Genomic DNA, 21989 nt, shown 5'->3' with positions numbered 1-21989 from the left:
TGTTGGGAAATGCCGGGGGAGGGGGGAAGCGGGGGGGGGGGGGGGGGGGGTAGGGGGGTGCCAATCAATTATTTTATTGGGAAAGCCCCGGTTGCTTTTCCCATTCGCTACCGTTCCGCTGGCTCGCTAAACACCACCTTGAGAGCAGCCGTGCGTAGAAACGGGCTTGAGATAACCCCGGAGCGCTCCGGGTGGGGGGAGAGGAAAGCGGAACCCGGGGCAGGAGGGGGCAGCCCCCCGCTTCTCCCCCCGCGGTGCCCGAGCGGTGCCCGCCGGGGGCGGGGGACAGGTGCCGGGGACCCACTCGCTGCCCGCCAGCACCCCAAGAGCTCTGTGGGGTCTGCCCGCGCCTGCCTTCCCTTTTTTCTTTACCTGCTAAGCATCGAGATTACAAAACTTGGGGGGGGGGGGGGACACGACCCACACCAACTCCAGCGAGGCTTCATTTCAAAGTGATGCTTTCAGACAGCGCATCTCCCGAGTCAGCCTTCTGCAGATGCTCGTCTGCTGGAGGCCGGCGTCCAGCACCGGGAAAGCTTGTCAGGATCATACAATTTCGAAGGCTGATTCCGTCCTCTCTAATAAATAACTTTTTGATTTGAATCAAGGGAGAGGTTTAACAGACTTTCTTTCTTCCCTAATGTGATATAAATCGCAGATGCACTTTTATTGAATGGTTAAAGCATCGACATGGAGATAATCAAGACAAAACGTCCGGACAAAAACCATCGAGAGAAATAAAGCTGGTTAATAAGATTTTTGAGAAAGCTTTGTGTTAAAAAGTAAAAAGGGAAAACAGCTGAAGGTGACAGTTAGTTCATGGTTAATAGGATAAAGGCTGCATGGTTGAGCTGCACACTTCTGCTTGCAAAGGTTCAGCCACACCAAAGGACTGAATAGGGTGCTTTTAAAACATAGGACATTTAACACATCTGTTATAGGCTTTAACAGAGAAATCAGGTAAAACCACTCTCAATAGTTGCTTTCATCACCCAGCTCCAAAGGAAATTAACTACACTTGCGCCTATTTCCATATTTGCCACCACAAACAAAACCTCTCTGCCAGAAAAATTCCTGTTTTCTACTTTTCCGTTAGACGATGTCCTTTGTCCCTCACACCAAAGTTGAGGGACTTTGGGCTCTGCGGCACCGAGCTGGATACACCTCCAGAGATTCTGGGCAGGCAACCAGGTACAAAGCGAGTTCAGGTGAATTTGGCGGCGTCGGGAGGGCTCCGAGCCACCGACACCGATAAAACCGAGACCAGCTCAGACTGCTTTAGCCAAAAGGGTCAAAATGCTACACCATTGCCTTCATTTTCACGGTCGGAGGGTAGCGATTTCCACTGTTTTTAGTGTAGGTGAGCTTAAGAGGACCAACAGATTGAGAACCTGAGGGGGCTGCTCTGGTCCCACAAAGCCGTTCAGGTCTTTTCTATGTTCAGCGTTCAGATTTGCTCGGAGCAGAGTTCTTCCCGGCTACAGTAAGGCTTACATTTCGGTCCGGTGTGGGCAAGCCTCTCGCCTGAGCACACGTACTCAAGGCTCCTGCGAAGCTCGGATCCTGAGAGTAGAGGTTAACGCCGCAAATTCGCTTTATACCGGACCTTTGACGTGCGGATAACAAAATAACCCCAACTACCCGCACGAATTTTGCCGCACGCTAATAGCAGGGGGCAGAACGCGCGCAAACCGCGATGGGATCCGCTCTGCGAATATCCTTTTCCCCCTCAACGGAGCTTGGCTCCACGTTTTCTAATTTGTATTTTCCATTCCACAAACCCCGTGCTTTTCCGAGAGCCCGCAGATAAGTTTATATGAATATTTATTGATTTATTTCCTAAACTCAGCAGGGGAGCGGCAAATAAATTTAGTGCTTGCTTTAAATAATTCCCTTTCTACGAGGCAAGATGTCATTCGAAACTTTTAAATAGGCATTTAATTAGCCTGTGTGTGTTGCCTCTGAACAAAACCCTGCTGGGAGCCTTTGGAGGGCTGTATTCCAAAGAGGCGGTCAATATGCAAAATTGATGACTACACTTTCTTTGTGGCGGGGCCATTGTGCCCCGGTTGCTTATGAAGTCTAATCCAATCATAAATTGCAGCCCCGGACCAATGGAGAAGCCCGGAGCTCGCCCTGAATGAAGCTCAAGTGGAGAACTTTGTTGAACCCCATTGTTGGGGCTGTCACTTTTGAAAGAGCCTCAGCGGGGCTGACCACTATAAAACCCATCGTCCAGGAGGAAGGGGCAGAGAGAACCCCGCCAGGCTTGCTAGCTGGATCTTTACTAAACGAGGGTGGCAAAGCAGAAAACAAAAGCAAACAAACAAACAAACAAGCCAGCGGCCCCAGCCCCGCTCCGCCGACGGCCCCTGCGATGATGTTCCCCAGCCTCATCGCTCCGCCGGCCGTCTACCCCAGCCTCCTGCGCCCGACTCCCACCCTCACCTTGCCTCAGTCGCTGCAGTCGGCTTTTTCCAGCCATTCCAGCTTCCTGGTGGAAGACCTGATCCGGATCAGCAGGCCCACCAGTTACCTGCCCAGGACTGCCCCCCCGCCCAGCATGTCCCCCCCAACCTCGGCGGCCAGGACGGACTCGGGGACGCCGGAGCTCACCAGCTCCACCGCCGCCGCCGGCTCCAGGAGGATCCGTTCGCCGCAGACTTCCAGCACCGACTCCACTTTCCTGAAGTTTGGGGTCAACGCCATCCTCTCCTCCGCCCCCCGCGCCGGTAAGCGGCCCGCTCCCGGCCCCCCGCCCCACGGCTCCGCAGCCCGCCGCCCGCAGGAGGGGGGCGGCGGGGGTGGGGGGAGAGGAGGGAGACGCTTTAGGAACGGGGGGAGGACCGAGCACCGAGCCGCAGAGCCCTCCGGCAGCGCTCCGATGTCGGGGCGAGGGGGAGCGCTGGCAGGCTGCCGGTCCCGCTCCGCCGCCCGCGGAGCGGCCGAGAGGAGCAGGGGGGCAGGGGGTGCCGCCGGCGGGGCTCCGGGCTGACCCCGGCCTCCCGGGTGCCGCTTTGCTGGCAAAACCACCGCAGCAAAGTCCCGCTTTTCCTAGGCGGCCCCGAGCTCGGCTTGGCTCTTTTTTTGGGGAACGAAGTACCGCCTTGGTCCTCGGACCAAGCGACAGACCCGTCCGGGCCGTCGGTCGAGTCCGAGCGGTGGTAACCCTTTGCTTCATTTCGTTTTATTTATTTACTAGAAGCCTCCCCCGCCTTGCTTCAGAGCGTCCCTCCAAAGACTTTCTCCTTTCCGTACTTTGAAGGATCCTTCCAGCCCTTTATCAGATCTTCCTATTTCCCAGGTAGGTCTTTAACAGTCCCCCTCTCCTCCCGCCCCGCTGCCGGCGCAGCCCCGTAACACTCCTCCGTCCCCCGGGGGTTACGCTCCGGTTCAGAAGTTGGAGGGAGTACAACATTCAAGCGTCGGTCGCGCCAATTTGATGCCCGATTTAGCACAGGCAGTGACCGCCCGACGTTCCCTGCCCGCTCCCCCCGCTGACCGGCAAATTAGCCGGGATTGTCACGGTCCCCAGGCCAGGCGGGTCCCCCCTCCTCCCAGGCAGCCCCTCCCGCCCGGCGCCTTCCCCCGGGGCCGCGCCGCCGCTTTCAGCACCACGAGGGGAGCGGTCAGCTCCCGCCGCCGCCCGCGCTCCGCGCCCGCGCAGCCCCGGGGCACGCTGCGCGCCGGCGGAGGGAGGCAGGCAGGCAGGCAGCCCGCTCCCCGTCCCGTCCCCCCCCAGTCTTGGCGTCGCTGGCGTTTGCAGGCGGATCGAGCGTCCCGCGGGCACGGCCGGGACTTCCCTCCTCCACCTTCCCCGCGTACTAACCCTCCCCTCCTTCACCTCGGGTCTCCCGCTTCATGGCTTCTCCTTTAGACCGTCGGCGGTATTCAAACGACACGGTCTCGGCGAGAAAGCAGGCTACGGGGATATGATTCTTACAGCGCTCAAGTGTTATGATGCGGAGAGAACGATTAAAAAAAAAAAACCAACCCAAAACAGAAATCTAATTACACAAACAAGCTATTAATTTAAAAAGAAAACAGGGAAAGGGAGAGAGGAAAAAAAAATAACCCAAGCTCTTCCATTCATCCTCCGGATAATGGAATTTGCTTCCTTTCTCCAGCATGTGAATAGCCTAACAAAAACAACTTGAGCTTTATAAATAGCTTTTCATGTCCATTTAATGAAAATGATTTGGGGAAAGAGACGATTGTGCCATCAGTATTCTCCCGAGGAGCCTGGCATGCCGTTGTGTTTAGTTTGAAAGTGTAAATCTCTTTTGTTCCAGTAATATATGGCGTTAGCTGCTTGTCCTCAGTCTTTTTCTGTTAGTTCATTACTACACAATTACCATTCACGCTTCATTAGCATCTCTGTCTCTCTTGGGGAGGTTCTCCCCCCCCCCCTTTTTTTTTTTTTTTAAGGCGAAACTCTGCCCTTTTTATCATACCAATGCCATTGGGAACCAGGCAATGTGCTAATTAGCTGTTACTTTTCATGTCTTCGGATTGAATTCTCCAACTTTGGAGGGGGGGAGAGAAGAGATTAATATAAAAAGATGAATACTGATTGATCAAAACTGCATCTGAAGAGGAGCGGTTTTGTTCGGAATCAGAAAAGTCCTCATTTTCATCTCGAGCATAATAAAGCATCTGAAATGATAAAAGCGTCTGAAAAAAATCAAATGCTTCTGAGCGGCACGGAAAGCTTTTTTATTATACCTCTATCTTAGCCGGTACGCCTCGCTTTGCCTTTTCAGGCCGGAGACCTTTGAATCTCCCAACAAAACCGGCCACTATTGATCCATTTTACACGTTTGAGTTGATAGATCTAATCCCAGTGATCACGGGCTGAAAGGCGGGCGCTTAGTTAAGCCTAAAGCTCCTTTTCACGGCCCCAGGTTGATGGGTGCCCACCCGAAGGGCAGGGAGGGGGGCGGTGGGGGCCTGTCCCACTCTGCTCAGCACTGTGTGTCCCCCTGCAGCCACCTCCGCCGTGGTCCCCATCCCCGGCACCTTCTCCTGGCCGCTGGCCGCCCGTGGCAAGCCCCGCCGTGGCATGCTGCGCCGCGCCGTTTTCTCTGACGTGCAGCGCAAGGCGCTGGAGAAGATGTTCCAGAAGCAGAAGTACATCAGCAAACCCGATCGGAAGAAGTTGGCGGCCAAGCTGGGCCTCAAGGACTCACAGGTGAGAAGGGGCGCAGGGCGGGGAGGGCAGAGGGGTGTGGGGAGCTGGGCCCCCCACCCCCAGGGGCAGCTTGAGGGTAGGGGAGGAAAAGGGGATGGAAGCAGGGAGAACTGCCCACAACCTGGAGAAAGCCCCAGGCAAGCTACAGGGCTATGAGCATCAACAGAGGCAAGAGAGCGGCACAGTTCCCAGCTGGGCAAGTAGGACGGGATGGACCATGGCCTTATTGCCCCCCGACCCCTCTCCTAGGGTCCCCAAAGGTCAGGTTCTGTGGTTCCTGTTAGCTTCAGTATGGGCATGAGCAGGGTTTTGAGGGTGCAACCAGAAGGCCTGTCCTGGTCCCTCTTTTACCAAACTGTTTCATTTCTGTGTTGCTTCCCCCCACCTCAGGTGAAGATCTGGTTCCAGAACAGGAGGATGAAGTGGAGGAACTCCAAAGAAAGAGAGCTCCTCTCTTCTGGTGGCTGCAGAGAACAGACCCTACCCACCAAGTTCAACCCTCACCCAGACCTCAGTGACGTAGGCAAGAAATGTTCAGGAGAGGAGGAGGAGGAGGAGGAAGTTCCCCCCGTGTGCCCACCCAGCCCCCGGCATCCCTTAGCCTACCACCAGTCCCCAGAACATCTACACTTGAGGGACAGACTGGACTCCCAGATGTCTCCTTCTCCATCCCATTCTAGCAGCCCCAGCAAACCTTCAGACTTCTCAGACTCAGAGGAAGAGGATGATGAAGGGGAAGAGGAAGAGGAGGAGATAACAGTCTCTTAGATCACCCTGCCTGCCCCTACCATCACACGGGGACATTGCAAAGATGTAAATAAAACAGAGTGCTATAAATTGAAGAGGTGATGTCCCACCCAAATGTCCACATGCTTCTCCAGTGCAGGTTCTTTACCACATAGCTGCCAGAGTTTCTACTTATAGGTATTCCTTATTTTTTTTCCCCCCACGTGGAGATTTTAATATTCATAGCATCTGCTAACCTTTTCATAACTCTCTCTGCTTTACGATCAACACTTGCACAATTAACTGCCTTCTCCTGAAAGCATGCAACAGGCAGCTCCTTGCTTTAGAGCAGGGAGAACAGTATATCCTGTTGAGGGGGAAACTTTTGTCCCCTAGATAAGAAACAACAAAAAAATACAATATAGATGCTGTGGCCATTTTCACTACCTTTCAAGTGAATTTCCAGCTACTATTACGATTTCAAAACCCTGAAGACTTGTCTGATCCAGCAACCCTTTCCTCCAAAAATAAATAATTTTATTGAGGAACACAGACCAAACGCTGCCTCCTTCCTCACCCCGAATAGCATGATAGTTGTGCAACAGACCCATTGAAATCCCTGGAATGACTTCTGAGGTATAATGTAAGTGTGCCTTGTGTAATGGAGACCTTATATATTTATGTTTTTCATTTTAATTTATGCATCAATATTATATTGGAAGCACTGTCTAACCCACTTTTTTGCCCACAGGCCTGCGCTTATTTTCCACTTTGCTTCTGCTACCCATGATGTGGACAGAGGAAAGTGGATATGCCTCTTTGATTTTTGACTGAACTTTGCTGTCTTTGCACAGCTTATATGAACTGTACACTATTTTGTACACTTACTCTGTATGGATGTTTTATACCAAGGTTATTGTGAATGAATATAACGACGGCTCAACAAGATTTCTCTCCTTTTTTTAATTAAATGATGGCTAAACTACAGAAAAATGTAGCTGTTTAATTGTGTAACTTATAAAGAAACGCTTTTATTTTGTATTTTACTATGTACAGACTTTAAATATGTATATATAATAAAGTGAATGATTGCCAAATAAAAAAAAGTAGATTTCCAAGTTTGATCATTCAGTAATATCTGGCTCTGGTTTACAGGTTGATGTAGGTTGTGTCTGGGGCCAAACAGGGAAATAAAAGAAAACTACCTTTTATCAACAGTATGGTGATTCAATAAGAATTTATCAGCTTCAAATTAAATAACCTCATGGGAGTATCTACCTGCCTTTTAACTAGGGAACAACTCGACCAAAGGATTAAAGATTTTCTGCAGTTAAAGTGAATGCAGGTTCTCCCTCCTTGCATTTAACTGCAACTTAATTTCTGCTGATGTTACCCTGTGCTCCCCTCTAAAGCCCTTCGGACTATCCTCCTTCCTCCCAGTTATTGCCCAGGTAGGTCAGGGGGTGGACGCTTGCCCTGCATTATCCTGCTATGATACTACAGTTTGTGGACCGGGCACATGTAATTAGAATATTCTTATGGGGTAGAGAAACAGAACGGAAGAGAGAGACTTAAGACAACTCTTCAGCCTTAAGTTCGGGCCAGGATCACTTCTACAATGCAAGGCTGTTGTGGTTTAGCCCCAGCCGGCATCTAAGCCCCACGCAGCCGCTCGCTCACTCCCCCACAGTGGGATGGGGGAGAGAATCAGAAGAGTAAAAGTGAGAAAACTCGCGGGCTGAGATAAAGACAGTTTAATAGGGAAAGCAAAAGCCACATGCGCAGGCAAAGCAAAGCAAGGACTTCATCCACTGCTTCCCATGGGCAGGCAGGTGTTCAGCCATCTCCAGGACAGCAGGGCTCCATCACGCCTAACAGTTACTTGGGAAGACAAACGCCATCACACCGAATGTCCCCCCCTTCCTTCCTCTTCCCCAGCTTTATATACCGAGCATGACACCATATGCTATGGAATAGCCCTTGGGCCAGTTTGGATCAACTGTCCTGGCTGTGTCCCCTCCCCGCTTCTTCTGCACCTGGCAGAGCAGGGGAAGCTGAAAAGCCCTTGACCAGCGCAAACATTACTTAGCAACAACTAAAACATCCCTGTGTTATCAACACTGTCTTCAGCACAAATCCAAAACAGCCCCATACTAGCTGCTATAAAGAAAATTAACTCTATCCCAGCCAAAACCTGCACAAAGGCACATCCATAACTACCTGCATATTTTTTTTTTTAGATACAAACACACACTACAGAAACGTCAATGTTTTCCTCCTTGCACACAGGTAGCAGAGCTCTGCTGAAACAGAGATTTCATTACAAAATTAGCTTATTTTCTACTCCACAGACTCTGACTAATGCCCACCACTCACGCCATGCCAAAACAAAAGAAATAAATGCAGCAGACATCACCTGAACACAACTCTCCCCGCATGCTCCACTTCACTACGCTGCCACAGCCATGAGGAAAGGCATGGAAGGGAGAAGAGAATGATTCCAGCTGGAAGGGACCTACAACGATCATTTAGTCCACCTGCCTGACTACTTCAAGGCTGACCAAAAATTAAAGCATATTATTGAAGGGCATTGTCCAAAAGCCTCCTAAACACTGCCAGGCATGGGGCATCAACCACCCCTCTAGGAAGCTTGTTTCAGGCCTTACCAATTACCTTCCAAATAGGTAATTGGACACACCTAAGCTGGGACACATTGTCACTTTAATCATCTTCTGCCCCTCTAACACCTTACAGCCATTAGCAATTGATAACGTACACCTGAGACAGGGCAGAGAAAGGATAAAGCACATACTGTATTTATCCCACAAAACACACAAAAAAGTGAAGCAGCATGGAGGTTTGTTGGGTTTGGTGTTGTTTTTCTTTTTTTTTTTTTTTTTTTTAAAAAAAAGCTTTTCCAAAAAAAAAGCAGCACATCTCCCAAGCATACCTAAGAGGTCACACCAACGTGCGTTAAACAGCAACTGGCACAATCTACCCGAGTGCTCATCCAGGCTCAAGTAAAAGAGCTGTTACGGGCATTATCACCAGTGTATATACTGCAGCATGTATTGTTCTCCATCTATTGACTCTTTACGTGGTAGAGCACCCCATGACAATTATTCATAACTCAAATTTTACTAGTCCAGGAAGCATAAGACCACAGTTAAGTAACCCATAAAGACAGATCCCATTCAAAACACATATTTCATTTTAAAATTTATAGGCTACTCCAGAGGCTACAGGTACCATTGCATGTACCACAATACTCAAGAAAGGAGCGTGTTCAAAACCAGAACAGGTATCATTGATACATAATCTCTCTCGATTCCGTATTCAACAGAAGCTATTAGTCATCTTACACCGTCTGCTCTTCCCCGCTTGCCTGCATTTGGAGTGTTACCAAAAAGAATTATTTCAGACTACTTCTTTCAGCATGAGTGCTATTACACCTTATTCTGCTATACAACAGACTGACTAAAGGAAAAAGAACCTGGAATTGCCATGTAACAGGGGAAAACCCTTACCTGAAATGTGACATTTATCAATCTTACTCTTTTTTTGTTTTCTTTCCTTTCCTCCTTTCAAGGTCTTTTCTTATGGCAAAAAGAACACTGTGTGACCACCAAGCACAACCATTTGAGATTCAGGGATACCTTAATATGAAATTAAAGGGTTGTTTGTTTTTTTTTTTAACTTACCCACAGCTGCTAGACTGCATCTGTAGCTTGCAGGAAAGGAGTCTCCCTCTCAAAGGCTTCCATTTTATACTCTGGATGCTGAAGCCAGAGTTCACAGCTACCATGTGAAGCTCATGCTGAACAGCTGTGCCAAGGCAAGTCCTGCAGAAGCAGCTACCCTTTCTGAGGTCTTATGTCAGAGGCATAAACTTATTCGCTTACCTCAAACGTGGAGAGATTCCAGTTGCTTTAGGAGGACCTGATGACACTTGGGTTTGTTCCTGGTGTGCAGGACACTGGGAGTTCAGCTTGGGTGTATTTCTAGGAGCAAAATGTTTCATAATTTGCCGTTAACATAAAGAGTGTCAAAGGCCACCTCCCCCTATTCCCTGAAGCTAGCTAATCTTGGTGAGGCTAATACAAAACTGCTGGCCCTGCGTTTTATTTATGTATTTATTTATTTATTAATGCAGCTCTCTGTATGCTTTGGAAAAGGAGGAAAGGTGTTAAGAAGCCTTTCCTGCCTCCATGGAGATGGAAAGATTTCCATATTGACTAGTAGCATCCACAGTTTTTGCAACTCTGGAACAAAGTAATTCTGTATGTCATGCACTCCCGTAACAACTGCTGCTTTATGCTATTAAAGTGCTCTTTTTAAAGACCTAGTGGCCCAGAGTGGTCTTGTACGGCTAGTCTTCCTTCTCACAGCCAGGATGGAAATATCTGACACTGGGGAACGGGAAAGGCAGAGAGGGGGATTTATCTTTGGCGACTGTGAGCTCCAGGCAGCAAATTCTCAGTTATTTTATCCCTTAAGAAACCAGCTGGTTCAACATCTGTGCCTGATGTAACTCTGATCTCCCCCAGCGTGGGAGAGCGGCTTTTGGACAGAGGAAGAAAGGAAAATAGATCACTTTCTTAGGGAGCCTGTGCTGTTGTTACCTGCAGAGCTGTACAGCAGCATCCTCCGCCGGCAGCCCCGGAGCGCGCCCGGGATGCACGGGGCCCTGCAGTGGCACCCCTCTGGTCCTCCTCCCCGGCTGAAAGGCTGCTCACTCAGCACCCCACACAACCTGGGGGAGCTGGAAGCGTTTTCACCTGTGCCACAGCCAGGGCAGACAAGGAGGGCAGCCTCCTGCACAGCCCCGTACTGGGAGCACTGCGCCAATACTGCTGTATGCCCATTGGAAAAACACTTATCCATATGTGTAGAAATCATCTAATAAGCCACGGATGGTAACGCTATATGCAGGAAAGCATGTTTATCCCATCTGTATGAAACGCTGTCTTTCCTAACAGCAGTAAGCAAAAAAATCCTCACCACCAGCCACCCCGCGTTTCAGTACTGCAGAGCTTGAGAATGTCACAGTTGAGCCAAAAAAAAGAAATGGAAAAAAAAATTAAATTGCCTCTTTTGAAGAACACCTGTCCTCCAGGAAAGTTTGAACATTACAATCATCTTAAAGAAACTGAGCCCAAGACGCAAGGCCATAGTTTCCAGAAGCCACTAGTGCAGGCTGAGGCTCACGGAAGGCAGGCAACCACCAGCGCTAAACCCCCATCCTAAGGAAAACCAGGCTTCTTTGAAGAGACCCAAGCTCAGTCCTCAAAAACACAAATGGCATTTAAAAATCTTGGCCCAGGAAGTTTAAGGTAGAGTTTGACACAACAGCTACGGGCCCTACTATTGCCAAGAGGAACAAGGCAGGGTCTCACTCCTGGTTGTGTTTCCTCTTCTCCCCCCCAGCCCGTGCACATGCGTTGGCACATAGCTGGGCCCAAAGTGATCCGTTTGAAGAGCACAAACGTGATCAGTTTGCTTGATTTGCTTTGATTTCAGCTGCTCTGGCACCTGGAACTGCTTACCACTGCATCAGAAGTGCATGTGGCAGAAATGCTCAAGCAAGGATGGGAAAGAGGTGCAGAAGATCAACTTTTCTGCCAGCCCTTGTTATTAAACGATCTTAAATGTACATCTTTAGGGCTGTTGTATTTTTCAACCAGGATTGAACCTGATCTAAATAAAGAAAATCCTTCAAGCTCCAAAAAACATATCAGCATCACTTTCCCAACTCACGTGACAGGGATATAACACCAGGGAAAGCCCAGCAGAGCAGCCAGGACCTGACAGGAGTGCCTTCACTGAACATGCACAAGCGCTAGGTGTGCTGCTTTCACTTAGTTTTACCTCCCTTGTAATCAGCAAAGGGTTAAAATACTTCATAGAACCTTAGAACAGCCCAGGTTGGAAGGGATCTGGAGAGATCCTCTGGTCCAACCTTTTGTGGGAAAGGGAGCCTAGATGAGAACTATTACCCTGTTCAATCACATCTTGAAAAACCGCCAGCGATGGGGATTCTACCACGTCCCTGGGGAGGTTGTTCCAGTGAACAATTGTTCTCATTGTAAAAAAAAAAAAAAAAAAAAAAAAATCTTTCTTATATTGAGACAAAAACCTCTCCTGGTGCAACTTGTACCCATTGCCCCTTGTCTTGCCGTGTGGCTCCCTGTGAAAAGACAGCCTCCATCCTCTTTGTAGCTGCCCTTTGTAGCTGCCACTGGAATACTGTGATGAGATCCTCCCCGAGCCTTCTCTTGTCCATAAGAAGAGACCTAACTGCTTCAGTCTTTCCTCATAGGGCAGGTGCTCTAGCCCTTTGACCATCTTTGTGGCCCTCCTTTGGACCCTTTCCAGTCTGTTCACATCATTTTTTGATCGTGGGGACCAGACCTGGACACAGTACTCCAGGTGTGGCCTGACAAGTGCCACTTGTAGAGTAGAGTGGGATGATCGCGTCTCTTATCTCTGTTAGTAATGCCCCTGCGGATGCGGCCCAGGGTCCGATTTGCCTTCATTGAGCTGCTGACTCATGTTCAGCTTGTTGTCCAGGACCTCCCGGTCCCTTTCAGCAAGGCTGCTTCCCAGCCACACAGCTCCTAGCCTGTACTGGGCTCTTTGGTTACGTTGTCCCCGGTGCAGGACCTTGCACTTGTCTTGCCAGCTGCTTCTGCTAGCCCGCTCTTCCAGCCTGCCCAGGTCTCTCTGTAAGATGGCTCTCTTTTCTGATGCGTCCACCTCACCACCCAGTTTAGTGTCATCACCTGGTGAGGGTGCGTTCAATCCCATCATCCAGAAGATGTTGAACACCATGGGGCCCAGTATCGCTCCCCAGAGGACTCCACTTGTGACAGGCTGCCAGCCTGAGTAAAACCTATGGACTACCACCCTCTGAGTGCTGCCTGTTAGCCAATTTCCTAACTGATCACCCAACCAATCTGTATTTTGCCAGTTTGTCCAGGAGAGGGCTGTGGGAAACAGTGTCAAACGCTTTGCTGAAGTCCAGGTAAACAGCAGCTACTGTGCTCCCCATGTAGACAGAATACATTATTTTGTTGCAGAAGGTGATCGTGTTAAGTCTGGCATGATTTGCCTTTGGTCTTGTGCACCGCTGTGCAGAAATAGATTGATTTAACAGTCACGACTGATGGGGGGAGCAGGCAGAGAGCGGGAAGCTGAAAACAGTGGAATAACTTTGCCAGAAATACTGTTGTGGAGGAGGTTTAGTGGCTCACACAGACCCGAGCTTATGAGGTTGATCCTCCCTCCCAGGGCTTGGGCTTTGTGTCCCAACATCCGTTTTGCACTGGGTGGTGCTGGTTCGTCATGATCCCAGTAAGAAAGGCACTCGGATTCAGTGAGGTATCGAAGTATTAGAGCTAACACTGAAAGATGAGAATAGCATAGGTAATCTTATGTCCCTTGAGATGGTGGGAACCCCAAGTGGTGTAGCATCGAAGGGGCCTCCAATCCACACACAGCATGCTGGTCATACCCCATCCATAGGTGTGGTCATTCGAGCTATTACCGGATTTTTTTCTTACAAGAAAACAACTCTATTCATCATTTCTGCTGTCAAACAGAAAGGACGTACTCATGAGAGCATCTTGCTGCACAGTTAGATAAAGGCAAGAACACACAGGTGGCTTACTCCCCGGTACCCAGCAGGAGCTGCCTGCAGGCTCCTCTGTTAGAACGAGCTGGCTGAGTTTATCCTGTGGACAAGGGATTTGTCCAGCACAGCACAGGCCTGAAGACCAGGCAAGTCTCACAGCATAGGGCAGCACAGCACAGGCCTGGACATACTCAGGTTCACCGTTACGTGGATCACCAACTCCTTGATGTACAATGGTCTTTCAGTCAGGATTACTACAAGATCTCACTGGAAGCACGACCTCCTCCCATCTGCCTGTGGATCCCATCTTATGTTAAGGTCCTTCAGACCTCCTAATTGCCCAGCCCCACACGGGTGAACTTCTTACAGGAGCAGGGGGAGGAATTACCCACGCTTAGCCAGAGCATGGTCTCCGTCCCCTGTAACTGGCTCAGCCTCCTTTGAGTCTCCAGCAAAGGAGCAAATCAAAAGTATCTGTTTATCTGAGCAACCTGGTCTAGTTGAAGATGTCCCTGCTCATTAAAGGGGATTTGGACTAGATGACCTTTAAAGGTCCTTTCTAACCCAAACCATTCTGTGATTCTGTGATCAAGGAAGGAGAGAGAAACACGTATTTCTTTGTGTGGCTAAGCACACGGAGATGTCGATGGGGAAGTATTTGCCTACAGTTAGTCCATTGCCATTGGCAGAGATAGGAGTTGCCCTCAGCTGCCGTGCTCTGCTCTTACCCCCAAAAGTCTTCTCCTGATAAACAAGGAGGGGGTGAGAATGACTGTGGGCTTATAAGGTCCATGGGCAGCTGCTCCTCTCCTGCCAACATACTGCAAATGTGTCCTATGAAAAGCAACCTCATACGGGTCCTCCCTGTGCCAAGTGGGGGCTATAAACTGTGGAGCAAAGAGAACCAGACTGATTGTCCACATTAAAAGCTAGGGTCCAATGAAGAATAGATGTCTGCACACCATGAGTGACTACTTCAAGATACCAGTGGGAAAGGCCCGTGGAAAGTGAAGGGTGTAAGTACGTCACAGGCTGCGGACTGAGTTCGTAAAATGACTCCAGGGAATTTCCCTTTCCATTGCAGAAAGGAAGTCAGCACTGATCCTATAGCACTGAGAAATGATGAGGTGGATCCAGGAAGGATATAATGTAAGAATGAAATAGGATGTTGGAAACAGAAAAGCAGGGCAATAATGGTTAAAGAGAAGATGAGGTAAAGGAAAAAAAAATGTGAAGATGAGTGTACGAGACAGAGCAGAGAAGAACAAGAACACGGGGAAGGGATGGGGCAGCCAAAAAAGGGAAGAAAGGGAAGAAGAGCTCCTGAGAGATATTAAGCATTTTGGTGCCAGTCCAGTATTGATTCAAACATTGTCCAAGATCAGGGCTGGAGCATTTTCCAGGGCCAATTCTAAAACATGCAATTCTGTGAATCAAAGGAAGTTTACAGAACACAGAAAAATCTGCTCAAGCATGTCCAAAACTATTCTGTCTCTGGAAAATTGCTGTGGAGGGACAGATGAAGACCACATTATGGAAGTTCAGCTCCGAGTTACAGTTTGCACTGCTGTGTTATTAAAAGAAAAGTGAAGACTATTTTTAGATTAAACTAACTTAAATACAGATCATAAATTTTCAACAGAATTTCTTCTCTTTCAAAACTTTTTCTTTGATATAGGTGAATCTGTCCTACCAACATTAATAGTTCAAATGACTGAGTAGAGGACAAGACAACTACAAGGAACTGTCAAAAAAGCAGAAATATGAATAGAAAATAGTCTCCAGGAAAAAAATTACTACTCCTGAGAATTATCACTTACACTTTAAGTGCAGAGGTTTTTGGATTTATCCTTTCTGAAAAGAGAGTACTTTTTTTCCCGAGCATTTATTTGAAAGAAAGAATAGATCCCTACATGTTCTTACTGACCAACACAAATTTATTACTGTATAATCACAGTGTCTCTATCAAATGGGTGAAGAGGAAATTGTAGTAATGTGTGGAACTGAATTGCTTAATGCTCTGAAGTTTCCTTCCTTTAAATCAATTCCCCGGAGATGAGAACAAAAATAGTTTGAGACCTACCAGAGCAAGTGAAGACCTGTAGATGGCCTCATACTTATGCTGGGGCACACACATAATCTAGAGCCTGCCTTGGAGATCAAAGTGGTGCCAACAATACTCTGCCTTTGCAAGGTTACCAGAAAAATTCTGTCGTGTTTTTTCTGCAAATGAAAAAAATGTCATGGTTTTATTATAAGTGAGCGACCTGATCTGCCCAGGATCACCAAGTTAAATACTCCTAGAAGTTCCCCATCCCTGGAAACATTCAAGGTCGGGTTGGACGGGGCTCTGAGCAACCTGACCTAGTTAAAGATGTCCCTGCTCACTGCAGGGGGGGGTTGGCCTAGATGACCTCTAAAGGTCCCTTTCAACACAAACCACTCTACGATTCTATAAAGTTCATTCTGCAAAGCACACGTTCAGAATAAGCCTAACACACATCGCCACATGCAGCCCTTGTGACCAACAGGGACTGTTTCTCTTGACAAATAAGCTGGCACCAGCTGGTATCAGCATACATCCAGCGTGCTGGCCATGTGCGACTGACTGTCAGCTTTATACAGAGAGGCTCTAAATGGGTAGACCAGTCTTGTCCTGAGCAGATCTTGATGGATACAGCGTGCAAACATTAGCTATGGGAGAGAATTGTATTGGTGTAGTCCCTCCTGGATGTGGGTAAAGGCAGTTGGCACCTTTTCACAAGTACCTATAAGAAGCCAATAAAAGCAAGAACTGAACCCCACAATCTTAAAAAAAAAAAAAAAAAATAGAAAATGTTGATTAAGAAGGGACAAAAAGTTCTGGGAAGCCACGAATCTGAATAAATAAGCATCAATTTTATTGAATCATGAATAATTTAAGACTGGTACAATCATCAGCTTTATTCTCCATGACACAGGGGGCGGGGAAGGGGGAGAAACGGGGAGGGTGAGAAAGGGGAGGCATGATCTCAAACAGACCATTCACAAATTCCAATCCTAAATGAGAACTGAAAATTAAATAGGGAGAGGAGCAAATGGAAAACATCATAAACGTACACAAAATACTCAATTCCTAGTTTTTCTCTTTAAAAATGGCTAGAAAAAATTCATCAAAATGCAGCACTTTTAATCAAATATTTACATTTCTATGTTACAATGAAAAAATGTACATCTTATAGAACATATTTCATAAACTGTTCCACTGGAAACGACTAGATCAAAACAGCAACCTTCCATTTAATATTGACAAAGAAAGATTTTTTTGCTTTGTTTTTGTATTTTTTCTTGAAAGAAAATTGCCACATTTAGACAAGATTTCATACACATAATATCGAAGTTAAGCATCAACAATGAAATATCAGTTTGCTTCTTCCAAAATGTACAAAAAGGCTAACCAACCCCCTCCCTCCCTCCCCTTCCCCAAATAAACCACACCTCATTTATGGCCTGTATCATTCTTGGCAGTTCTGAAGGAAAGAAAACGGTTTATACTTTCAATTTATAACTCAACATGAATGTTGCATAGAATCTTGCATTTCTTTCTTGTTGATTTTTTTTTTCTTTAAACAAGCCAACTTTGTAAGGAAAAAAAAAAAAGGCAAAAAACCAAAGAGGAAGCGTTTTGAAAAAGCCTTAAACGAGAACAAAGTCACTTAAAGAAAGACTTAATCTATGAAAAGTCTTGATAAAAACTAAGACGTGTGCACAACGGGTAACCCTGCTTCCCGAAGTTTCAGAAAAGACGCTGAATATTGTGATGCTCAGAATGACTAGCCTACTCAAAATTGCCTCTCTCACTGTAATCCAAGCTAGTGTCAATAAAAAATAATAGGTAACAGAAATTTCTTCCTGAGCTTAAGCACAGGATTAAAAATGAGGAAAAAAAAATACCCCGTTCCCCACAAATAAAACACCATTTTAATCATGTCTTATAGCACTCAGTTAAAGGTTAACTGAGAAATTTTCTAGGATATTAAGTCGGTTTAAAGCCCTAGCCCTGCAACTGGATTTTTTTACAGGCACATGCTCTATCTGCATGGATTCAGTTGGGGGATTAGGTACCAAAATTCACAGTAGTAGCAGGTAAAGTCAGTGCTGGGAAGCAGAATTCTCAAGACTACTGCAAAAATTAACCTCTCTCAAAGTCATCATCAGCATGCTATGTACTTGATTCCATACAGATTTATCCCATTTTTACAGTACCAAGAACTGGATTAGGAACATTGGCTGAGTAACCCTTGGTATTTCATTCAGTGAAATAATGAAATAGAGTTCATAAGGTTAAAACAGTAACAACACCAAGCTCTTCCCCCCCATCATTAAAATATTTAAATTTTTCTTTTACAATATTTTTCTTAAAAAAAAAAAAAGTCATCAGCACTTAAAAGTTGTAACAGGAGCAGATTCAAGACCAGCTCAGTAAGACAAAGTACAGTTATGTTACAGAAAGTCATGAGGTATAATAAAACGATCCTCTCAAGCTGAGTCACAGAAGCATGAACTTGTCTGTTAAATTACTTTAAACCCACAAGCTCTTAAAAAAGTGTTTGTAGTAAGCTGCTTCTGTACATTGAAAAACCAGCATATTCCTGTAATTTATTAATGACAGCATTTCTTATAGTTGAAAAGCTTTTTTTTTTTTTTTCTTTTTCTTCCTGCATGGATAAAACAGCTCTTCAGTGATTTATTAGCTGCGGACTGATATGAACCTGAAAAGTTATCTCATTTCCCTCCTTTTTTGTCACATTTAAACAAATTCTAGTATCTCATACAAACAATATTCACAGCAACTTATGATATTCCAAGAGATGACTTTAGCCCTGTTTTTTTAAATAAAATCCCGTAATATACAGCACTAATTTAATCAAACACAATTAGTACAAAATAAGGCATCGCTTTAAAAGTCAGCACCAAAAGATAGCTGGAAAGGCTAGTACAAATCAATATCGAGGAGTGACGTGTTTGCTGAGGTACAGCTGACGTTGTGGTGATGGTGGTGTAAGCGTTTGCTTCCGTAAAAAGGAAAGTGCAATTCTTTGGGAGGTGTTCTTGTTCCCCAACAGAAGTACAAGCCTTAACACTGACAGTGTAGGTGTGTGCGTTCAGAGAGGAGGAGAAATAAAACCAGGTTCACAGCTCTGCCAAAACTCAGAAGCATGGCCCAGCTAAACTTAAAAGACGCAATACCTTCCCTCCTTTTTTTTCCAGACCTGAATACTGCTAAAATGCCTTTTTTTTTTTTTTTTTTTTTGCTATTAAAAAGAAAAGTCATGGAAGTAAATGTTGTCACCAGAGTAGCACTGGAACTGTCACAGAGCTGAGTTTTAATTAACCCATTTATGGTTGTGCTGATTGGAACAAAAACTCTGAACAAAACTCAAAAGTTTTTAGAAAACAGCTGTAACATTTCATGGCAAGAATTAAAAACGGAAACTCCGACTAATCCCTTTTCAGGGGTGTAGCTCACCTCCGCGTACAGGGCTCACAACGCCCGTGCACTGCCGAAGGTCCTTTGGAGCTGTAGGACTTCACGGGGCACGGCCCTTTCGCTGACTTCTGCGGAGGAGGGAAACTTGCTCTCCTCAGTGTAAATAAATCGAGTGTAATGCCACTGAAGTCAACCGAGTTGGTTACGTGGATGTAAGCGGGAAGAGAATCAGGCCCTGACTAGCAAAGGGCTACCTGATCTTTCACTTGTAGTAGGATTGATTGTTACACAGTGCTTGAAAAAACCTGATTTGTTCAGACTGTATATATATTTTTATATATTCCTATTTATATATATATCTTTATAAACACACAATGAAAGAAAGCCAAGGTCTCAGACTGGCAAGGAGAGCAGCGCTTTTTCTTTTTTCTTTTTTTTTTTTTTTTGTTTTCTCTTTTTTAATATTTATTCAAACTTCCCTGTTTTGCAGCTTTGCCTTTACCGAGTATTATTACCAAGGCAAGCGATATTGTTATAGCACCAGAACTATATGAAGCTGAGTTTAATCCGCAAAGCTGATTGGTAAAAGTCCAGCCCTCACCTATATGGGTTTGGTCAGAAGCAGCATAAGCAAAAGTTTCCTCTCCCCTCTCCTTCCAGACAGTACATGGCACAAAGCTGTTTGCTTCATCGCTGTGAAGTTCCCCCCCCCGCCCCTTCAAACCTTTAGTAATGATGATTATTTTTAACATCTTCAGTATCTTAGGCATGAGAGCTTACAGCAACTAAACAGAAGAAAACAAAGGAATAGTGCAGTTCTCATCATCCTCAAAAGAAAAAACAATACAAAGGTTGCTTGGGTTGCCTGCACCCAGGTTCAAGACTGACTCCAAGTGTCTTGTTCTTGCAGCTCTAATACTGAGATCCCAGCCCAGCCCAGGAACGTGTTCTTTTCATGAGTCTGTGATCAGGGTTCTTGCCAAGTGGGAGAGGAATAATGGAAACAACCTGTTTCTATCTGAGGAAGATCACAGCGTCGACTCCAGAGATGAATCAAGGATGTCATCGTGATGGCTGTTGCTGTTAGAGTCACTGTCGTAACTCTGGGGACTTGAGTAGTTGGCTGCTTCTTGCAGTCTCATTAGCATGTTCATCTGCAAAGGCACAGGAGTTCACGATTATTTGTATTCTGAGGTAAAAAGAATATCAACTCCATATGAAAGCTACAGCAGCATTCACTTTGCCAGTGGGTAACAAAGGAAAGGAGGAGACAACCAAGATAATTAATCCTGAGTCTCTGAAAAGAGATATTAACTGTAGAACATGTTAAAGCAGCATGCCAGTTAGTCATGAAGAGTATGCTTTTCCAGTAAAGGTGAAAATGAGAAGATTGAAGGAATTAGTCCACAAGCCGTACTTGACAGGGTTCTGCAAGCATCCTACCCGTCTCCTCCTCTGACCCATGGAAATACGGACAGATCAGTCAAAAGAGGCAAATCCGAATGTCCTAATATCTAGCTTGGTATTTGTATGTGTATATACGAACTAGTAAAAACTGTAACACACATTCTATACTCCCAACTGCCCAGAAGAACGTAGACCTCATCAGAACAGCTTCAGGGCATTCACAGTTTCCACAGCAGTTTCAATAACTGTTTCCCATTGGAAGAAAATCTGTATTTAGTGCTACCGTCGAGCTCAATTTATACATTCTATACAAAGACATGTTAACATTTCCCTATATGCTTGTATGGTATGTCTGATTCATAAATTAGACACCAGTCATGGAGACTATTAGTTCATATATTCTTTGAAAATCTCATTTTTCATTTGGTGTCAGGAATACAGCTCTAAAAGCCACGTGAAGTAAAGCAACAAGCCTATTTTGTGATTGTGGCAAAACAGGCTGAATGAAATGGTTCCACTGTGTTACTCAGGTATGTTTAACAAGATCACATATTTAATTCCACAGTGTAGAAATTAAGTTGTTTACACACTTCCCCAGTCACTCCTCAAAAAATGAATCCTCGAAACATCTTCAACAAAGGAACCTGAAAAGCTTCTGTCACTTTCTTGCAAAACTGTGCGGGCTTTCTGTGCAAATGCATTCCCTGAGCTGACTTGATGACTTCCCCAGAAACATTGCCTTCTCATTCTAAAACTTTTAATCACTCCTCAGCTGTCCTTTACTTTTTTATTCCCGTTTCTTAATCTGCAGAAACGAAGCGGTTCTGCCATTTCAAGAATGAGAGCTTACCAAAGGATCTCCTTCAGCATCGCTCACTGGAACTTGTTTGCTGGTCGAGCCTTCCCGGGACATTGAGTAGCCGTCAAAGCCCACATCTTCAGGCCGCAGCTGTAGCAGAGGAGGCCACTCATGGTGCTGCGGGGTGGCCGCCCAGGGGTAGGTGTCCATTACCCATTTGGCAGGATCCTCCCAGGGCGCTCGCCTCCCGTACAACTGGAAAAGCAGAAAACCACGTAAAACATTCCTATTAGTCTACCATTTCATTCAGTGCCTACCTAACCAAAACGAATGTGCCATGAGTCTTTGATTGCAGAAAACACTTGCAGGAAGGGCTGAACGCAAACAAGTGAGATTTTCCTTGCCCTAATGACATACAAAGTTTTAGCTGTTTTTAACGGCAACCGATTTGGAAGCGGCCGACCACCTCCTTTGAGAGTGCAGTGCCCTTCTGGTGGCACCGGCTGAAGAAAGGGAGACCTGAAACCGTCACTTCAGAAAGGTTAACTTAAATAAAGTCAATACCCAAGGGAGGCCATCAATGTTGATATCTAGACCGCGCCAGCAGCTGCCGTGTCTACGTTTGCTGTCGTCAGGAAACCGCTGCCAGTGGAACGCGTAGGAGGAAACGTGAGACCTGTCATCAGGCAATAACAACGAACGCCATAGCAAAAGGCTGTCAAGTCAAGGGAATTTCTTCGTATTCAATCAAGAAAAAGCACCA

General features: G+C 46.3%; 2 protein-coding genes across 3 annotated transcripts in view; one reads left to right on the top strand and one right to left on the bottom strand.

The window, feature by feature from the left end:
- Nucleotides 1-2377: 2377 nt before the first annotated feature.
- DBX1 (developing brain homeobox 1) lies at nt 2378-5959 on the top strand. The gene is made up of 4 exons (XM_075501420.1): nt 2378-2732; nt 3203-3304; nt 4989-5191; nt 5582-5959. Exons 1-4 carry the CDS (start codon nt 2378-2380, stop codon nt 5957-5959), a joined length of 1038 nt encoding a protein of 345 aa, XP_075357535.1.
- Nucleotides 5960-16437: 10478 nt separating this feature from the next.
- The window catches only part of NAV2 (neuron navigator 2), a 241872-nt gene continuing 236320 nt past the window's right edge, over nt 16438-21989 (bottom strand). For both annotated transcript variants that reach the window (XM_075502011.1, XM_075502010.1), the window contains 2 exons: nt 21278-21481; nt 16438-20174 (listed from right to left, as the gene is read on the bottom strand). In XM_075502011.1, the coding sequence (XP_075358126.1) occupies nt 20049-20174; nt 21278-21481 (330 nt within the window). In that variant the 3' untranslated portion in view covers nt 16438-20048. The remainder of the gene's footprint in view (nt 20175-21277; nt 21482-21989) is intronic.

Source organism: Mycteria americana, chromosome 5 (assembly GCF_035582795.1).
Source record: "Mycteria americana isolate JAX WOST 10 ecotype Jacksonville Zoo and Gardens chromosome 5, USCA_MyAme_1.0, whole genome shotgun sequence".
Lineage (NCBI taxonomy): Eukaryota > Metazoa > Chordata > Aves > Ciconiiformes > Ciconiidae > Mycteria > Mycteria americana.
This window is presented reverse-complemented; position numbering and strand designations above follow the sequence as displayed.

Coding starts and splice junctions, on each gene's coding strand:
- DBX1 (XM_075501420.1), top strand. CDS start 2,378: ATGATGTTCCCCAGCCTCATCGCTCCGCCGGCCGTCTACCCCAGCCTC. Junction 2,733..3,202: donor CTCCTCCGCCCCCCGCGCCG/GTAAGCGGCCCG, acceptor TTTATTTACTAG/AAGCCTCCCCCGCCTTGCTT. Junction 5,192..5,581: donor TGGGCCTCAAGGACTCACAG/GTGAGAAGGGGC, acceptor CCCCCACCTCAG/GTGAAGATCTGGTTCCAGAA.